The 20,943-nt window shown below is 37.4% G+C and overlaps 1 protein-coding gene and 1 long non-coding RNA gene across 2 annotated transcripts in view; both read right to left on the bottom strand.

Annotated features, from left to right (window-relative positions):
* SPATA48 (spermatogenesis associated 48) overlaps window positions 1-20,943 on the bottom strand; it is a 66,854-nt gene that overhangs the window by 17,632 nt on the left and 28,279 nt on the right. Inside the window, exons 3-5 of the mRNA XM_043873187.1 lie at window positions 14,323-14,399; window positions 12,610-12,748; window positions 10,777-10,844 (exon numbers count right to left, since the gene is read on the bottom strand). Coding sequence (XP_043729122.1) covers window positions 10,777-10,844; window positions 12,610-12,748; window positions 14,323-14,399 — 284 coding nt within the window. The remainder of the gene's footprint in view (window positions 1-10,776; window positions 10,845-12,609; window positions 12,749-14,322; window positions 14,400-20,943) is intronic.
* Window positions 2,356-4,754, bottom strand: LOC122674605. Its single transcript, XR_006335006.1, has 3 exons — window positions 4,246-4,754; window positions 3,298-3,304; window positions 2,356-2,366 (listed from the first exon to the last, which is right to left on the bottom strand). It is a non-coding gene; the product is annotated as an uncharacterized LOC122674605 (long non-coding RNA).

Consider the following 20,943-nt stretch of genomic DNA (forward strand, 5'->3'; position numbering starts at 1 on the left):
AACGCTATGGCATCTTCTATTGGAAATTTTATTCCTTATGATTGGTGAATTTTGATAAAAGCTCTTCTTAAACCAGGAGAATATCTTCAATGGATAATGTGGTTTCATGATGTGGCCGGAGATCGTGCCAATTCTAATGCTTGAGCTGGTGATCTCCAAAACCCAATTACTTTTGAAATGTTAACCGGTATGGGGCAATTCAATTTGGTGGAAGCTCAGACACAATGCTCTCCTTTGTTGCATGAGCAATTGAAAGAAGTTGCCCTTGAAGCTTGGGATCGAATTACTCCTCAAGGGGAACCTAAAGGTAGCTACACAAAGATATTACAAGGGCCTAACAAGAAGCCTATGCTGATTTTTTAGCTAGGCTGGGAGTTACTATCTCCCATAGTGTTGTTGGAGAGGAAGCCAGAGCACAGTTAGAAAAACTGCTTGCATACGAGAATGCTGATCAGGAATGTCAAAGGGCCATCACTTCGATTTGTAAGACTGGGAATGTTATTATTTGAAGGCTTGTGGCAACTTAGGATCAGAAACTCAGAAAATGCAAATGTTAGCAGAAGCAATGGCTGCTGCTTTTAAAAAGGGGAATGAAGGATGTTTTGTTTGTGGGGATAAGAGCCATTTAAAAAAGGACTGCCCTAAAAAATGCATAGAAAAAGTTAAAACTATTAAAAAACCTCCAGGAGTCTGCCCTCGCTGTCATAAGGGGGGACATTGGGCTAAAGAATGTTGATCTAAATATGACGTTGAGGGAAATCCTATTTCGGGAAACTCAAAGATGGGGACTCCCTGGGTCCCCATCAACAAAAACCAGGGGCAAACTCCATCTTTTCTCTCAAACATCTGGCAGTGCTGCCATCGATATACCAGCCCTAAATGATTTTCTTATTTTTCCTCAAGCAGTCCCTTCTAGAATACCTACCAGACTTTATGGACCCCTACCCCTATAAACCTTTGGCCTTATACTTGGCCGATCTAGTCTGACTTTTAAGGGAATTACTGTTCACCCTGGTATAACTGACTCAGATTATAAGGGAGAAATTCAAATTATGATGTCATCTCAGATACTATGGCAATTCAAAAAGGGGGACAAAATTGCCCAATTATTTCTTTTACCTTACATTTCTTTAACTCCTCTAATGGTATACAGACAGGTGGATTTGGTAGTACAGATCAAAAGCAATTCTTATGGACATCAATAGTATCTGAATATGCATGACCAAATATAAATATTAAAATTAATGGCAAAAGATTTTCTGGTCTTCTTGATACTGGATCTGATATTACTATTATTTCCAAACATTTATGGCCCAAATCTTGGCCTACACAGAGAACTTCTTGCCAAATTGCAGGGGTATCTCAAACCAAAGTACAAGAGGTTTATCAAAGTGTCCAAATATACCCAAATATATCCAAATATAATGTTGCCAGCCTGCAACATTTTGACTTTATGTGATAGATGCACCCCTTAATTTAATAGGAAGAGATTTACTTATGCAATGGCAAACTCAAATATATATTACACATTTTTCCTAGGGGCCACTGCTCATTTAACAAAACAGTACAATTATTAAAATAACTTGGAAAACTGATGAGCCTATTTGGACAAAGCAGTGGCCCCTTACAAAAGAGAAACGAGAGGCTGCTAAGGAACTTATAGATACACAACTGAAATTAAAACATATTGAGGAATCTTGTTCTCCTTGGAATTCTCCCATTTTTGTAATAAAAATAGAAATCTGGCAAATGGCGTCTTTTAACTATCTTCGAAAAGTTAATACAACTATGAAACCTATGGTGCATTGCAACCAGGAATTCCATCACCTACCACTATTCCTCAAAACTGGCATACTATTATCATAGATTCACAAGATTGCTTTTTTACTATACCTTTACACCCTCTAGACTGAGAGAGATTTGCTTTCTCTCTTTCTTATCCTAACCATATCAGGCCTCATATACGGTATCAATGGACTGTGTTCCCTCAAGGAATGATGAATTCTCCCACCATGTGTCAATATTGCGTAGCCAAAGCCCTTGAACCTGTGAGAAAACAATTTCCTGACTTTCTTGTTATTCATTATATGGATGATATATTGTTTTCAGCTCTATCTGTTTTAGAAACTCAGCAGATGTTTGACATAGCTCAACAATGCTTAAAACCTTCTGGATTAATCATTGCCCCTGAAAAGATTCAAACATCTACACCTTACTATTACTTAGGATTTGTTGTTAGTAGACAACGTATTATTCCCCAACTAACACAGATTCGTGTTGATAAATAATCAACCTTGAATGATTTTCAAAAACTTTTAGGCAATATAAAGTGGATTAGATCCTCTTTAGGCATTGCAAATTATCAACTGACTAATTTATTTACCACTTTAAAAGGAGATCCTGATTAAAATAGCCCTTGTTCACTTTTCCAAGAGGCATGAGAGGAACTCTGTTTAGTACAAAATAAATTGCAAAAGCAGTTTCTTACTCGTATTAGACTTGACTTACCTCTAGAGTTATTTATACTCCCCTCTCTCCATCGTCCCACAGGACTCCTTACCCAACAAGAATACCTGATAGAATGGATCTATACCCATTTTGTAAGGGACAAGGTCACTTACACCCTATCTTGATTTGATCACTCTAATCATTATCAATGGAAGAAATAGAGCTAAGACTCTAACTGGCTCCAATCCTCATAAAATTGTAGTACCTATTAATAAATCTCAATTTGAGAATGCATTACAAACTTCTACTGATTTCCAAATAGCCTTTCTGGAATATTTTGGAGAAATTTCATTTCATTATCCTTCTAACAAGCTCTGGAATTTCTTCAAAAATACTGAATTTATTATCTCTCGCATTGTCACATCACAACCTATACCTCAAGCTGAAGTTTTCTATATAGACGGGACTAAAAACGCCAAAGCCTCATTCTGGTCTCTCAAAGAATATAAAGTCTTTTATACTAAATTTCACTCTGCTCAACAAAATGGATTATATGCTCTCATTCAGGTTATTCACTTACATTCTTATCATATTAATATAGTTTCTGACTCCTTATATTCAGTTTTTGTATTAAGAAATATAGAAACTTCTACCATAAATTCTAATCAATCTCTTATCCAACAACTTTTTCTTGAACTACAATCTATAATTAGGAACTGCACTTCCCCCATTTATATTACCCATATTCAAGCACATTCTTGTCTTCCTGGCCCTATGGCTCATGGCAATGAACAGGTTGATAAACTTGTCTATTTTGCTACTCCTGAAGAGCAACATGCTCTATTACACAATAACGCTGGCTCATTACACCAAATTTGGAAAATTCCATACCGACATGCTACAGAAATCATTAATAACTGCTCTACTTGTAGGCCCCTACATCTTTGATCCATTGCACAAGGTATCAGTCCTCGAGGATTACAACCCAGTAAACTACAGCAAATGGATGTAACTCATTGCCTCGAACTTTCTCCCTCTTCCTTCTTACATGTCTCAATCAATACAAATTCTTCTTTTATATGGACCACACCTCTCCGAGGTGAAGCTACACGACATGTTATAACCCACCTATTAGCTTGCTTTGCAATAATGGGAACACCTATTTCTATAACAATGGCCCTGCCTATATTTCTAGGCAATGCAAACAATTTTTACAATCATTTTCTATTAAACATATTACAGGTATTCCTTATAGTCCACAAGCACAGGGCATAGTTGAATGAGCACATCACACACTGAAACTACAAATAAAATTTAAAAAGGGGGAATACACAGGAATACTTCTATCTTCCTTATCCAGAGCAGACTTTACTAGATTCCAATGTAATATATTCTTTAATCCTATAACTATTGTTAATACAGCTTTGTTTTAAATTTTTTAAACTTACCGCAAGGAGATATTTTGACAAAAGCAGAAAAACATTTTGAGGCATTGAAGGATACCTCCCTTCCTCTGCCCATTTGGTATCAAGACAGGTTGACTAAACAATGGAAGTCTGGAAAATTAATATTACAGGGAAAGACGTATGCTTGTATTTCTCCAGAAGGATCCAACGAAATCAGCTGGCTCCCTCTTCAGAAGATTTGACCTAGGGGAGCCACTGGCATTCAAGATAGAGAAGAAACGGCAAAATCCCCAGGAGGAGGAGACTCCAGTACAAGCCACGGCGGCTTTAAAAATTTCCAAGAAGCGCCGCCCTCTACGTCATTGACCTTATGATCTCCCTACTTGGTGACAGATAAAGACCCTTACTAATCAAGCTGAAAATCTGGTTTCTCAACAGGGAATGCCTCGGAATCCTGAAAATATTTTTGTCGCTATGCTTGCTTTGCTTGCTTTTGCTTCCCCCGCTCAGGCTGACTTGATTAACCACACTTATTTGGCTTATATACCTAACCCCCCTTTATTGCAGGTTGTAGAATGGACAGATACAGGGCTGGTCGTATCCACTAATGACTAGTACATATGCCTCCTCCTTGGAGCTTGGAGGGGGCCCTCTCATCCTGAGGAAGAAGGAAGACTAATTAACATTTCTCTAGGCTATGAAATCCTTCCTTTATGAATGGGCCCAGTGGAATTATGTATTAATGTTAGTCGACCAATGTGGGCTTTCGTCCTGCCTCCAAAAAAGAACTTCTGCACATTGCTTGGACTGTTTACTGCCCTGTCCTTTTATGAGAACCATGTCAATGCTACCAAAACTCTAGGAAAAGGACAAAAATTGGAATGTAAGGGGTTTACTTTTAAGGACTTTAAATATACTCCTGTTTATTGGGATAGATGTCCAGCTAAATCAGGGAAATTAATGTTTGTGGCCAATTACACCATTGTTGATTGGGGACCCCATGGTATGTGGTATTCTAACTGCTCAGATGATATTAACAGTACTATGTGTGATTATGTTACTCAAATAGCGTGGAAGGTTACCAACAGTTCAACGGAACACTTCCATGACAAAGGACTCCTTGGCTGGCTTGACGGCAGAATTGCACCTCCTCGCCCTCGAATTGTCCTTAATAAATGGATTGGGCCTGAACAATGGGACATCTGGAAACTTGCTGCAAGTACTGAAAAACTTGGAACTTGGACTGGATATTTCACAGGGACCAGTCATAGTCACAGTAACTATTCCTTCCGTTATAATCATTCATATTTTATACAAGCTTGTGTTCCCCTTCCTTTTGTTACAGCCATAGGGAACCTACAATTTAATAAGACTTTACATTCTGTGACTTGTATAGATTGCAAATTGTATACTTGTCTTAATTCCTCTATTTCTCTAAAAAACGAATCCCTTTTGATTCTTTGATCTTGACGTAGTCTGTGGTAGCCAGTAGATCTCCAACGACCCTGGGAAGAGGGTCCCATGGCAGGACTTGCCTCCCGGTTACTCACTAAATGACTCCGATGATCTAAGCGATTCATTGGATGGCTAATTCTTGGCATTTTGGGGTTAACAGCCATTTGCACCACTGCTGCTGTCACAGGCATTGCTTTACAAACTTCAATTCAAACACAAAACTTTATTCAAAATTGGACTAAAGATGCTCATACTATATGGGCCACTCAAGCTCAGATAGATGAAGAAGTTCAGGATAAAATTCAGGAATTAGAAACAGCCATCCAATGGGTTGGAGATCAATTAATAGATTTATAAAAACAAGTATTATTAAATTGTGATTGGAATTCTACTCAATTTTATATCACTCCTGTTCGGTTCAACCATAGTGCTTATAACTGGGAACAAATTAAATTTCATTTGCAAGATATACATAATAATCCTTCCTTAAATGTACAATTGTTGCAAAAGGAAATCTTTGAAACCTTCTCTAAGAGTCTGCCCTCTTCCAACAATTTGGAAACCTTAGCTGAACACCTAACTGATTAATCATCTGGACTGGACCCTTGAGGATGTTTTCCAAGCATTACACATAGTATTGGATCTGGAACTATAATGATGGTAACTGTCCTGGTGATTATATTTGTAGTATACCAATGCCTTCCAACTAAAATTGTTCAAACTAAACAAACTCAATTGGTCAGGGCCTTTCTCACAAAAGTATCTACAGTCACCCCCAATTATGAAAAAATAAAAAAGGGGGAATTGTGTCAGGGGACGTTCAACTTTAAGGGATCCAATATGTTTTCTTCCTTTGTGTGCCGTTTCTCAAGGATTCTCTATTCCTTATCAGTTCCTGGAAAACAGAAGCGAGCAGAGCTGCATGCAGTTCTCAGGACTGAGATCATGAGAAAGAGCACCTGCTTGGATTCCTTTCAGTGACTCCCTTCAGTGACCTTTTACTTAAAAGTAATCTATTCAGTTATGCCCCCCTTACTCAGGATATGGAATGTAGTCTGGCCCTTTGAAGATTGTTATTTGCTTGGCTCTGTTTTTGCTCTTTTTTTTTTTTTACTGCCTAAAGCTGCCTTGTATGAAGATATATAAGCATGCGTTTCTGCAAATAAAGTACCCTTGTTTCACTTGAGACTTGGGTCCCCTGTGTCCTTCTTCTCGTCGACTCCAGTCCCCAAGTCCTGGTCTATGAAGACCGTGGCATGCTATTAAGATGATACGATATGAGATCACTGGTCACATATCACCATTACAAATATTATAATGAAAATGTTTGGGATATTGTAAGAATTACAAAAATGTGACACAGAGATGCAAAGTGAGCAAATGCTGTTGGAAAAATGGCACCAACAGACTCACTTGACGCAGGGTTCCCACAAACCTTCAATTTGTAAAAAAAAAAAAAAAAAAAAAAAACACGAAACAAAAAAAGAACAAACCCACAGAATCAAAAGCAAAAACACAGTATCTGTGAAGTACAAAAGGAGGGTGTGCCTGTCAACGTAAGTTTCCTGGAATGTCCCCAAATCTAAGCAGTACCACAGGGTTCATCTTAACCTTTCTCTCTGAGAGCATGAAACCTGACTCTAGCTATCTACCAAAGACCCACTTTTTTGTTCAAACCTAGTATACACGTAAGAAGTTTTAAAATTGCCAATCCATTTCTGGTGAGAGACACATTTACCGAATAGAGTATAGAAAGCACTTATATACAGTTCTTTTTGTCTTGAATCTTACAGTCTTTGGTCCAAATACTGTTTCCAAGATTATGAAGGTCCAAATTTAGGACCACTTCTGATTTTCTCCATCTACTTAAATGTAGTTATGTCATTTGTCTATAACACAGATTCACTTGTCACCGTCTGCGCCCCAACCTGGATTTTCCCACCATCATGGTATCTATCGATCTATGTCTTACTTTGTGTTCAGTAAAGTTTGCTCTCTGTGGTGTACAGTTCTGTGGGTATGACAGAGCGTCCTGTGGCCAGCACCGCAGAACCATACACAACTGCCCCATCTCCCTAATGTTAGTTCACAGGCTCTTTGTCTGCAGCTCTTTCCCTCTCCTCCAATTCCTGGCAGCCACCAACCCATGCCCACCCTGGTGGTTTCGCCTTTTCTAGAACGTCACATAAATGGAATTGTGCACTATGAGACTTCTGGGTCTGGCTGCTTCCACTGAACAAAATGCATTGAACATTGACTCGTGAGCTGTATGCTGTGCTTGTTCTCTTTCATTGCTGAATAGTATTCCACTACATGGCTCTACTCTAGTATCTTTATCTACTAGATGTTCTCCATTCACCTGTTGAAAGCAATCTTGGTTGTTTCCAGATTTCGAAGATACGAATAGAGCTGTTATGGGCATTCACATGTAGGTTTTTGTTGTTCACGAGATCAGCATTTGCTAGATGAAGGCTCCAGGGTGAGAGGAACCCTCAGGAGTTCTGAGACATGACAGAACTGGTAAGATATATGGCTTTCAGTTCATTAAATGATTCATCATTAAAACAATAAATGCAATGGAGCCATAGAAACTGGGTGAGCTATTTGCTATTTCACTACATGGTGTGTAAATAAAAAAAACATTTATAAACTTTTTTCTTTTCTTTTCCTTTTTTGGCCATGCCACATGGCTTATGAGATTTTAGTTCCCCTATCAGGGATTGAACCCGGGCCCACGGCAGTGAGCACCTAGTCCCAACAACTGAAACTCTAGTGAATTCCTGCAAAAAAGGTTTTTTCACTAGCTTTCACATAACATTAAGAGTTAGTACCCGTAATTTATATCTTTATTCTCTTAAAAGATGTTTGAGTGAGATTATCAACTATTTCAGCCTGCTATGTTTAAAAGATCTTAAATTTTGAATGTTTCAATCTTTTATTTACATTATTACCTTTCAATTTATACATGAGAATCTACTATTTTTATTGGCGTGCTTTACACATGTTAAAACCATCTTTTAAATAATCTTTATTAGAATGTATTATTTTTAGAATATGGCTCAACAAAATCTGTTTGCCGATGAGACTCAATTATTTTTCTCAACATTGTCATTATTTGCAACTTCAGATTCAGCATTTAAACTTGATTATGATTTTGCATGTTTCTACTTCATTAGTCTTTTTTCTTCTAATAATAAAAAATCCTTCTCTAAAGGGCAATTTATGTTGGTTCTATTGAAGTGATATATAAAATTGCTAAAATATTTGAAAAACATCACTTTAATATTATTTTGCCATAACTTAAATTTTTCAATAACTTATTGATTTTGCTAAGACTAAAATCTCCCATACTTTGCTTTACAATGAATTGTGGATTAGGTAAATATAAAATTAAATGTACAAGGTTAACACCCTCTCATTGAGGTGATGAAATTCCAGGGAACAAAAGATGGGATAATCTCACGGTGGGCACATGCATTTTTCTTATACATTATCTGCCTGTCTCACACTATTCTTCATAACTGGCCACAGTATTTGTTGCAAAATAAAAATATCTCTTTAAGGTTCCATGTGATTCATTCTTATATTTTCTATTCTACTTAATCTTCACAAAAATTCTGCTTGTGACTCTCCACTAATGGGCTGCAACCAACAGGCCACTACTCAGCACTCTACTCACTAAACTGGGCCAGGACACCTGCTTAGTCCTGCAGAGAAACAGGTTCCTTGCTGAGACCATAAGCAAGAATCAATTGCAAATGGTTTAAAGAAATAAATGTAAACAGCAAAATTTTAATTGCTTTAGGAAAAAAGTAAAGAAGGATAAAATCCTTATTACTTCTGGACAGGAAAAGATCTATTAAAAATTCTACAGAAAATAACAATATACTGAGGGAAATATCAATGACTTCAGTCATATTAAAATTCAAAACTTCAGTTTAGGAAAGGGCACCACAAAATAGAAAAGTCACAGACTAGAAGGATATATCTTGATGCATAGTACCAATAAAGGATTTTTATCCAGAATAACAGACATAAAACTTCCTACAATCAAAAATTAAAAGATAAATAACCCAGATGCAAAACACATGAAAAGGTAAGTTGTACACATGAGCATGCAAGTAAGTCACAACTTACAAAAAAATTAGTAACCGTGAAATATTAAAATATTAAAATTACAATGAAGCACAATTTTGTACTTTTAAAATTTGATGTTTAAAATTTGGAAATTCCAAATATAGGCCACAGAATGCAGCAGTGGGAACTCAAGCATTATTGATGGTTGGTCCACCAGCAAAACTCATTTGGAGAAAAATGTTGCAATGTTAAGAACATAAAGGAGTTCACATCTCTAGATGTAGCAATTATAGATGTAAGGATGCATATATAAAATCCAGAAATATCTTTATATTTATATATATATAAATATATATATCTTTATATATATCCCTGTATATAAAGATACAGGGACATTGTTTCCAACTGTAAGAGAAACCAGACAAAAACTTAAATTATAAGAATGGATGAAAAAAAAAAAGAATGGATGACTAAATGGTAGTATATCCATTCATTGGAAGACTGTGTGTCAGAGAAAGTGAATACCTAGAGAAGCCAGCGTGTGTGAGTCTCACAAACATAATGAGGAACAAAAATGTTAAGCTGTATGACTGTACATCTGATATCACTTAAATTGAGTCTCCACATATGGAACACAATTTCATATCTTAGTTAAGAATAACATATATGTTTTAAGGGTGCATGAATATATGAAACATCAAATCCAAAATAATGTGATCCCTGAGGAAGGCACAACTTCTTGGAGAGAAGTACATAGGTGCTTCTGGGTGTTAGTAATGGTTTGTTTCTAAAGCTGGGAAGTAGATACATAGGTTACATCATATTTCTATTTTGCATTTTTATATGGGAAATATTCAAAATTAAATTTAAAAAATAAGGTGATGGCTGGATTGTGAGTTAAAATTAGAAGAAAAAAAAACAAAACAGTGACATTTTCAAAGACAGAAATACCAAGTTCTTTTAGACTAAATGCATAAAATTATATTTGCGGAATGATTAGTAATAAAGTCATTGCTTTTGGTGTTAACAGAACACAAAATAACTATAAGATACAAAAGTTGATAGAAAACAATTTATAATCGCTTGAAGCCCATGTATTTTACAACACTATAAATGTTCATATGAAATGATATAGAAACACTCCTTATTTTTAAATGGCTGTGGTTTGTTTGATAGTCTACACTTTAAGAAGGATTAGGGGAAAACCAGAGAACGCTGGAAACATGAGTGACTGCACTGGGGTTTGGGTTCTCTTTGCAGCCACAAGGACGAAGTGTGAGGGCCCCTGGGATACTCTCCAGGGGACGTGCTCCTCACCCATGGGCTAGAGCGTCTGATGATTAAAGATAAATAAGTGACAGTGATGAGAACATCAGGAGATAAAACTTACAAATTAACTGGCCTGACTGGTGCCAAGAAAGATCTTGTTTGAAATCTGTCCCAGAGTCCACCAACCATCTAAAATCATCAAAATGAATGACAAGTAGTTAACAAAGTGACTGTAATTTCTAGTATTTAAATTTCGATCACTGTGATTTCTGTGATATGTAAGCTTCAAGTACCGTAATTTCTGGTACACGAGCTCAGTCCCTCCTGTCACAGGCACGGGCCCAGGGCGCCTGGTGGAGGCGCTCCTGGAGCACCGTCACCTACCCAGAGGCCTGCTCCGGGAAGGCTCCTGCTCTCTGCTGTGCCCTCAGGCCCTCAGTGCCCTTTGTTTTCTGGGAGCTGGACTCTGCCTCCTTAGCCCCCTCCTCCGGGCTGAAGCCCTTGTGAAAGGTCTGACCTGAGTCCTCATCTGGAGACGGGGCTTTCTTGGCTCCACAGCCTCAGATCGTCTCTCCCACCCACAGCCTGGGCTCTGAATCTCATCCTGCCATGGACGACTTTGGACACAGTATAGCTCAACACCAAAGAGTAGGTAATCAAACACCAGTTCTCACAGGTATAAAGTATTTTAAAGGAGTCAAGAGAGCCTTAAAAATATTAATAGCTAGGAATCCAGACATATTTTTGGTCCTTTAATTGGTTTTAATTTCTGTATGCAAATCACATGCTGAGATTTTATATTAATGCCTTATTTTCTCCTCTTATTATCATTTTTTCCACTGTAAAAGCTGAAGTTTTTCAAGATAATCTAGACTTCTTAACTTTGGAGCTCATGAACCTCTTAGGAGTCCATGTTTAGAACTGTATTTCAATATAGTTGATCTCTTTTATAGTCCTGTGTATTTTACATATTAAACACTTCATTCTGAAAGGTGGTCCCAGGGCTCAGATTTCCCCCAAAAGATAAGGGAATCCAGGGAAGCAGAAGGTGCTTTGCAAGCACAGAGCAAGGGCATCCCATGCAATACTGTGAGGCCTAAAGTAAGATCTGAATGGTTCTCGAGATATATCCCAGAGAAAACAGTGGTGAAGGCAGTGGGACACCATCTGCAAACGACAAGGCTGGATGAAGCAGCAGGTGGACTCAAAGATTTGAGAGAAGCTCACCACAGAACGCGATGTGCAATGTGGAGGGTGACGTGTCGGTGGTGGAGGAGAAGCTAGAGGAAGAGATGGAAAGAGACGAGGATGAGGAGGAGGTCACGGGCACGTAACAGAGGCCAGGGTATGTGTCATGCAAGGAGGATGAGTTTTACCTTCTAGAAAGTGATGGGTTTTAATCAGTGTGGTAATCCCTGTGATGAGTTTTTTTTTTTTTTTTTTCTCCCCATGATGAGTTCTTGATGTCAGAAATGAAAACAATGAGCATCTCTACAGATATTTGGGTATGTCTGTCACAAAAGCTTTATGATTCATGGATTTTCCCATTCTGCCTCAAAAAGTGCAGAGCTAAGTTCTGGATTTAAGGACTGTTCTCAGCATAGGCTCTCTGGAGGAATCATAATCATATCTCTGTCTTCATTACTTACTCCTTCTTTTGCAGTTTTTAAAGTGAACACAGTATTTGAAAATGACTTTTGAAAAAGAAGTGGTCTTTAAATGAAATTTGAAAAGTTTCAATATAGGTATGAATGCATTTGAGATTATTGATGACTTATGATTATGGAATTTTCAATTCCAAAAATGTATATATTTGCTTTGCTCTTTTCATAACAATAAAATAAATATTACTGTGGTTTAAAGTTTGGTTCAGTAATAAATGCATTATTTCAAAAAATGTAACTACAAAGTAAAAGGGATTGTGCACACATAATTAAGGTCCCTAATCACTGACCTGTGTTATTGCTGGCGATCCTTCATATCTTTTCAGTATAAAACAATGTGAAACAGGGTCAGCAGCTTTTTCCACTGTTGTTTCTTCTGGATCAAGTTTTGGTGGTAGCATCTTGTCCCAAGGAACCATTTCATAAGCTCTATAAAATTATTAAATAATGACATCTTGTGAAAAATACATATCCAACTAGCATGGTTCGTAACAATATCGTATTCTGTAGTAGGCAGATGTCCCTCGAGACTCCTGCCCCTCGTGTACACACTGTACATAACCACTTCCCTTCTGGTGAGGGCAGAGCAAATGAATGTGAGAGGTACCATTCCTATGGCAGCTTCTATGGCAACTTTATATGGCAAAAGGGCTTGCGCACATGTAATTAAGGTCTCTAATCAGCTGAATTTGAGTGACTCTTTCTTCTCTCCTCTTTCTTGATGTACACATGCCAAGACTCAAGATCTGCTCTTCATTGGCTCATTCAATGCTGTGGCTTGACATCCCTGCCCATAAATCATGACACCCAGATGTATTCCTCCAGCCCAGCCCTCTCCCCCCAGACTGCAGACCCACAGACCCACTGCCCACTTGACATATCTCTTCTTTCACTTCAAACCTGCTCTACCTGCCTTCACTGTGATAAGCAACGGCTTCAGTCCATGCTGCTGCAGAGCATAAACCTTGGAATCATTCTCCATGCCTCTTTCTTTCAGACTCATAATCTCCAGCCTGGAAATTGTGCTGGCTCTGCTTTCAAAATGTATCCATAGGCCAACAACTGTTAAAACTTCCTACTGACCTCCTACCTGCTATTACCTCTGACCTAGATCACAGTGGCAGGCTTCTGACTGGTCTGCCAGCTTCTCCTCTTACTCAATCCACTCTGAACCCAACAGCTGCCATGACTGTTGATATACACACCCGATCTGGCCACTTCACTGCCAAGGCCCTACTGTTTACAGTTTCTTAACATGCCCCTTGTGAGCTCTGGGTCCTGGCACTTCCTGACTTCTTCCACTACTTCTCCCTTACTCTGCTGCAGACCCTGGCCTTTGCTCTTCCTTGATAGACATCTCAGACACATGTCTGACACAGGGCTGTTACTCTGTAATCCCTTTGACTGGAAAACAGTCCTTCCAGACATCTGAACATCCCCTCACCTCGTCCAAGTTTCTGCTCAAATCTCACTGTGCAAGGAGGCCCACCCAGACCTCTCAGTTATTCCAGAAGCCTATTACCCCACACAGGGTGCTTCTGATCTTATCATATTTTACTTTTTTCTCATTTTTTCATTGACTTATTACCTTCTAAGATATGATCTGTCTACCTACTAGGCTTCTGGCTTAGCGTCCGTCTCCCTTTAGAGTGAGTACTCACTGGAGAATCTCACAGCCTGGGGCGTAGACACATAACAGATACTTTGTATGATTCTCTCCTTCAAACTTCTCTGCTCTCCTTTTCTATGATGCTGTACCCTTATCTCATCCTCTCTCTCTGACCATTTCCTTTCTGTTTTGGTTTTATTTTTCTATTAAATGTAGGTTTTTTTCCCTTCAACTGTTTATTTTAGCAACCAATGTAAGTAAAGACTTGTGTCTGAAGTTCTTTGAAGTCCTCGCAGGACCTTGGATATTGTGCACAGGAAGGAGATGTGTTATTAAAGAAAAAAGAAATAGAAATATATTTTTAAATCAAATTCTATTGGGAAAACATGCTTACTTTTGTGTAGAGGACTTGTAAAATGAGTCTTTTGCACTATATTTCTTGTTTGATTGTAAAAGTGGTTCTCCATTATCCTAGAAGGGGTGAATAATGTTAAAAAGATAAGATATAAATGAGAATTGCTAACGCTTTCTATTCATCATGCGTTCTTTTCTCCTCTTTTTGCATTTTTCTTCTTTCAAAGCACCTCTTGGATCAACCAGATTTAACACTGTCCTCTGTTATCTTGAAAATTTACATTGTTTACACACACACACATTCCTATTGATTACATTAAAATTTACAAATATATATTATTCTACTCATCTTTTTTCATCTGATTTTTGGCTTAATCATTTTTTTAGTTTAAGATTATAATTTATATAATTAATTCTAGACCTTTCTTATTTTCGAATATACACACAAAAGTCTAATTTTTTCTTCCTAGCACACTTTTAACTCCTTTATATAAAATTATCAGTTTTATTTTCAAATTTATAATTTAGGTTAAAACACTTTCTAATTTCTCCTGTGATTTCTTCTTTGACCCATGAATTATTTAGAGTGGTGGTGTTTCATTTTAAAATATTTGATGCCTTCCTAGACATCTTATATTACTTATTTTTAACTCTGTGGTAGTTAGGGGTTTCCCAGGTGCTGCTAGTGGTAAAAAAAAAAAAAACCCACTTGCCAATGCAGAAGATGCAAGATGTGGGTTAGATCCCTGGGTAGGGAATATCCCATGAAGGAGGAAATGGCAACCTACTCTGTATTCTGGCCTGGAGAATCCCATGGACAGAGGAGCCTGATGGGCTATGGTCCATAGGGTCAAAAAGAGTCAGACACAACTGAAGTGACTTAGTACATGGTAGTTTAACTATAGTCACTGATTTGGAATGCTGAACCAAATTTGCAATCCTGGAATAATCCCCACTTAGTGCTAATGTCTTATCCTTTTTATATATCACCAGTTGGCCTTCCCAGATGGTGCGAGTGGTAAAGAACCCGCCTGCCAATGCAGGAGACTGAGGAGATGCACGCCCAATCCCTGGGTGGGAAAGATCCCTGGAGAAGGACAACCCACTCTAGTATTCCTGCCTGGAGAATCCCAGGGACAGAGGAGACTGGCGGGCTACAGTCACAGGGTCACAAAGAGGTGGACATGACTGGAGCGACTTAACATGCAAATTCAATTTAGTAAAATTTTGCTAAGAATATTTTTGCCTGTTCATAGGCTATCAGACTATTTTTGTTGTAGTATCTTTTTCACATTTAGAGGACAGGCTTTTTTTTGTTCTCAGATATACTATTTGGGTCAGATGATATTATTTCTTCCTTAAACATCTGATCTTATTCATCAGTAAAACTATCTAACCCTGGAGTTTTTCTGTGGAAAGTGTTTTAATAATCAATTAAACTATTTTAATAAGTATAGGACTACTCAGTTCAGTCCAGTTCAGTCACTCAGTCGTGTCCGACTCTTTGCGACCCCATGGACTGCAGCACATCAGGCCTCCCTGTCCATCACCAACTCCCAGAGCTTGCTCAAACTCAAGTCCATTGAGTCAGTGATGCCATCCAACCATCTCATCCTCTGTTGTCCCCTTCTCCTCCCACCTTCAATCTTTCCCAGCATGCAGGGTTTTCCCAGTGAGTCAGCTCTTCGCATCAGGTGGCCAAAATATTGGAGCTTCAGTTTCAACATCAGACCTTCCAATGAATATTCAGGACTGATTTCCTTCAGGATTGACTCGTTTGATCTCCTTGCAGTTCAAAGGACTCTCAAGAGTGTTCTCCAACACCACAGTTCAAAAGCATCAATTATTCAGTATTCAGCTTTCTTTAAGGTCCAACTCTCACATCCATACATGACTACTGGAAAAACCATAGCTTTGACTAGACGGACCTTTGTTGGCAAAGTAATTAGTCTCTGCTTTTTAATATGCTGTCTAGGTTTGTCACAGCTTTTCTTCAAAGGACCAAGCTTCAAGCCTGCAGTCACCATCTGCAGTGAGTTTGGAGCTCAAGAAAACAAAGTCAATCACTGTTTTCCCATCTATTTGCCATTAAGTGATGGCACCGGATACCAGGATCTTAGTTTTTTGAATGCTGAGTTTTAAGCCAGCTTTTTCACACTCCTCTTTCACTTTCATCAAGAGGCTTTTTAGTTCCTCTTCACTTTCTGCCATAAGGGTGGTGTCATCTGCATATCTGAGGTTATTGATATTTCTCCCAGCAATCTTGATTCCAGCCTGGGCTTCATTCAGCCTGGCATTATGCATGATGTACTCTGCATATAAGTTAAATAAGCAGGGTGACAATATACAGCCTTGACATACTCCTTCTCCAATTAGGAACCAGTCTGTTGTTCCATGTCCAGTTCTAACTGTTGCTTCTTGACCTGCATACAGATTTCTCAGGAGGCAGGTAAGGTGTTCTGGTATTCCCATCTCTTTAAGAATTTTCCACAGTTTTTTTTTGTGATCCACACAGTCAACATCTTTGGTGTAATCAATAAATCAGAAGTAGATGTTTTTTCTGGAACTCTCTTGCTTTTTCTATGATCCAATGGATGTTGGCAATTTGATCTCTGGTTCCTTTGTCACTCTGACAGTTTTATGTCAGTTTTGATAAGTTGTGTTTTCAAGGAATTTGCTCATTTTAACTAAGTTGTCAGATTGACATAAAGTTGTTTACCATATCCTTCATTAAAAGATAAACTATATTGAGATCTTTAATGAACTAAATCTGCTTAATGCATATGATTTGATATTATAGGTATATATATATATATATATATATTTTTTTTTTTTTTTCATGAAACCACCACAACAGACAAGATTCAGAGTACTTATATTTTGAAAAAGCATTTCTCATGCTGCTTTGGATCCATATATCCCTATGTTCCCAGTCCAGGTCAACAAGTAATCTGCTTTTTGTCACTCTATACTGTTCTGCATTTTAGAATCAGCTAATGTATAATATTTTGTTTCTGGCTCCTTTCACGCAGTATAATGATTTTCAGTTTCATTCCTGTTGTCACATGTATTAGAATAATAGATCTTACTCGCGGAATATTATTCTGTTGTATGGCTATGCTACAATGTGTTCATACTTTCACATGCACATGAACAATTTGTTCCCACTTTTTGTCAGTAAGGAATAAAGCTGCTTTGCGTATTTATGCTCAAGTCATTGTGTGGGCATATATTCAAATTTGTCTTGTGTAAGTATCTAGGAGTAGCATGTCTGGACACTTGATAGGTGTGTGTCTAACTTCTGAACAATGTGCTAAAGTTTCTGCAGTATTTGTAACATTTCACATCCCCACCAGCAGGGTGTGAGAGTTCAAGTATCCTTGTCAACAGTTGGAATTTTTAGCCTTTAAAATTTTAGCTATTGTGGAGATATACTGTATATAAGTTGTATTTCACTAATGACTCAGCACATTGAGCATCTTTTAATGTGTCCATTAGCCATTCTTATATTTTTTTGTGAGGTATCTGTTCAGATCTTTTGATAATTTTTCATGTGGGGTATGCATATTTGATTTTAAGTGATCTTTATACATTTTAGATACAAATCCTTTCTTATTTATATGATTGTGAATATTTTCCCATTATGTGGCTTGCTGGTTCATTTTCTTTATAATGCATTTTGACAACCTAAATATTTCTAAAATTTTATAATCTTAATTTTATATTAAGGCTTATTATCCACTTAAGGTTATTTTTTGTACAGGTTAATGGCATATCCATTAACTGTTTATAATGGATATAAACAGGTTAATGGTATATCCATTAGCTGTTTCTGTAATATACTAAAATATTTTCCTTTCTTCACTAAAATGCTTGGCACATTAAAAAAAAAATCAAATGGCAATGTATTCGGTGGCTGTTATTTCTGGACTCTTAGGTTCCATTAATCTGTATGTCTATCATTTGCCTATTGGTACTGATTATTGTAGCTTTATAGTAAGACTTGAAATCAGGTAGAATAAATTCTCCAACTTGTTCTTTTTATTCAAAATAGTTTTAGCTATTTGAGGTTTCCATTGTATATTAATTTTACAATCAGCTTGCCAATTTCTTCAGAAGTGCCTCTTAGGATTTTTATGTGGTTTGCATTGAAACTATCTACAGATCAACTGGGAAAGCATTAGCATATTAACAATAATAAGTCTTTCTGTCCCTGAGCCTGGTTTTAATAATAAGCTTTCCACTTATTTAGGTCTTCTTTATTTCACCCAGTATAGTACTCTGGTTGTCAGGGAAGAAAATGTGCATATGTTTCACACAATTCTATGTTAGTTTTGGTTTGGTTTGTAAAATATAGTCTTAAATTTTCATTTTGCAGTTGTTTCCTTCTGATATGTACAGATTCAATTGGTTTTTGTATATTAAACAATAAACCTGTGCCTTTAATTGACTCAACTATTACTTTAGTAGTTGTTTTGCAGATTCCTGGGGGTTTTCTATATAATGTCTATGTAAAGATGGATTTGTTTCTTCCTTTCCAATATCTATGGCTTTTAATTCTCTTCCTTATGTTACTGCAATAGCTATTACCTCCATGAGATGGAAAACAAAAATTACAAGAGCAGGCATTTTTTTATTTCTGATTCTAAGGAAAGAAAACTGTCTTTAATCATTACTTTAGCCTTAGTTTACCACAGATGTCCAAAATCAGGTTGAGGAAGTCCCCTTATAAATCTAATTTGTTGATAGCTTTTATTACAAATGAATATTGATTCCACTCCCTTGCTAAGAATAGTCTTGGTTATTTATGTTTCTTAGATTTCTGTATTCATTTTATAAAGAAATTTTCAATTTTCTAAAAGAAACAGCTCGGATGTTGATTGGAATTGCACTAAGACTAAAAATCAACTTAGAAAGGTCTAAAAAAAATTTTAACACTGAGCCTTCCAATCAGATGACAGCAAATTGCTCTATTTGGGTATTTTTAAATTTTTCTCAATACACTTTGTAGTTTTGCCACAGGGTTGCCAAATATTTGTAATTGCTGGTTTAAATGTTCTTAGTTGGCTTTTTAAAAATTTACTGTGTCCTCATGTTCTTCTGGCTTGTGCAGATTCTGACAAGAAGCCTGCTGCCATTTTTATATGTGCTCTTTTGTATATACATTTTTTCCTCTACCTGTTTTACGATCTTCTCTTTTATCAATAACTGTGTTTCAGCAATGTGATTGATGTGCGTGGGTTTATCTATATTCAGCTTGGCATTTGCTGAATTTCTTGGGTCTGCAGATTTATAATTTCCATCAGTTAGGAAAAATTTTGGCCATGATTTCCCCCAATAATTTTTCCCACCTTCTTTTCTCCCCTGGGATTCCAACTACACATATGTTATGCAACTTGATATTGCTCCACAGTTGACTGCTGATCTTCTCCCTGTATTTATTTTGTATAGTTTCTATTGCTATGTCTTTCATTATTCTTTTATTTTGCAGTCTCTAATCTGCTTTCAGGGCTGTTTATCTTTAATTTTAGACGCTGTATTTTTCTCTATAAATCCTTTTGAGTCTTGTTTGTGTGGCCAATTTCCCACATTGTCATGGTTGTGGTCTCCTCCACAGCCTGAGTGTAGGGACCAAATTTGTAACATATTCCTGTAGTTTCTTCATGTCTGTCATTCCTGTGTCTGGTATTACTGATTTATTTTTCTCTTGACTATGGTAATATTTTTCTTCTTCTCTGCATAAAAATGAATTTTTTTAGTGTGCATCTGTTTTGCCCTTTAGTTTCTTGGCTGCTAGAACTAGTTTTATACTTAGTATTAGATTCTATTTCAGTGCAAATTTCAATAATTGAAATCAGTTGGGTGCTTTTGAGGGTTCCTTTTAAACGTTGCTCGTTGAAGTCCAGAAGAACCTTTAGAGCACTAACTTGACCTGACTAGAGGTGATAGTCTTCTGAGGCATCTACGGATATCCCATGTACTATGTGTCTTCCTTCTCTGTGGGGACATGAACCACCCTCTGCATGTCTGAGCATCAGAGAATGATCATGAAGTTCTTCACAATAGGTCTTTGCCCAGCTTTGGTAATTTCCTCTTAAGGACACACAGATCAATATTCAGAGACCTGTGCATTCTTAGACTCATACCCAGGTCTCCAGAGCCCCTTGTATGGAGCTCCCTCCTCCCTGATATCCTACTCTGCATATTTTGCTTGACTTAGCTGCCTACAACTCCAATCTCCTCAACTGCATAAGCATTAAAAGCTTTCTATGATTTCCATTCCTTGGGCTGTGGTTTGGAAACTGTCACTATTTTATCCATTTTGTGTCCACTTTGCTGCCCATTTTCTAGCTTTCTGAGAAGGTATATTCATTCACCAAGGAGAGTTTTACTGGTGTTTGGTGGGGAGAAACTAGGAAAGCTGTTAATGATTCTTCAATGCACACAATGTCCCGCACAACAAAGAATTACCCAGCCCTAAATGTCAGTTTAGGCAATCCCAAAGAATGCTCAAACTACCGCACGATTGCACTCATCTCACACGCTAGTAAAATAATGCTCAAAATTCTCCAAGCCAGGCTTCAGCAATACGTGAACCATGAACTTCCAGATGTTCAAGCTGGTTTTAGAAAAGGCAGAGGAACCAGAGATCAAATTGCCA

The sequence above is a fragment of the Cervus elaphus genome, chromosome 18 (genome assembly GCF_910594005.1).
Source record: "Cervus elaphus chromosome 18, mCerEla1.1, whole genome shotgun sequence".
Taxonomy (NCBI): domain Eukaryota; kingdom Metazoa; phylum Chordata; class Mammalia; order Artiodactyla; family Cervidae; genus Cervus; species Cervus elaphus.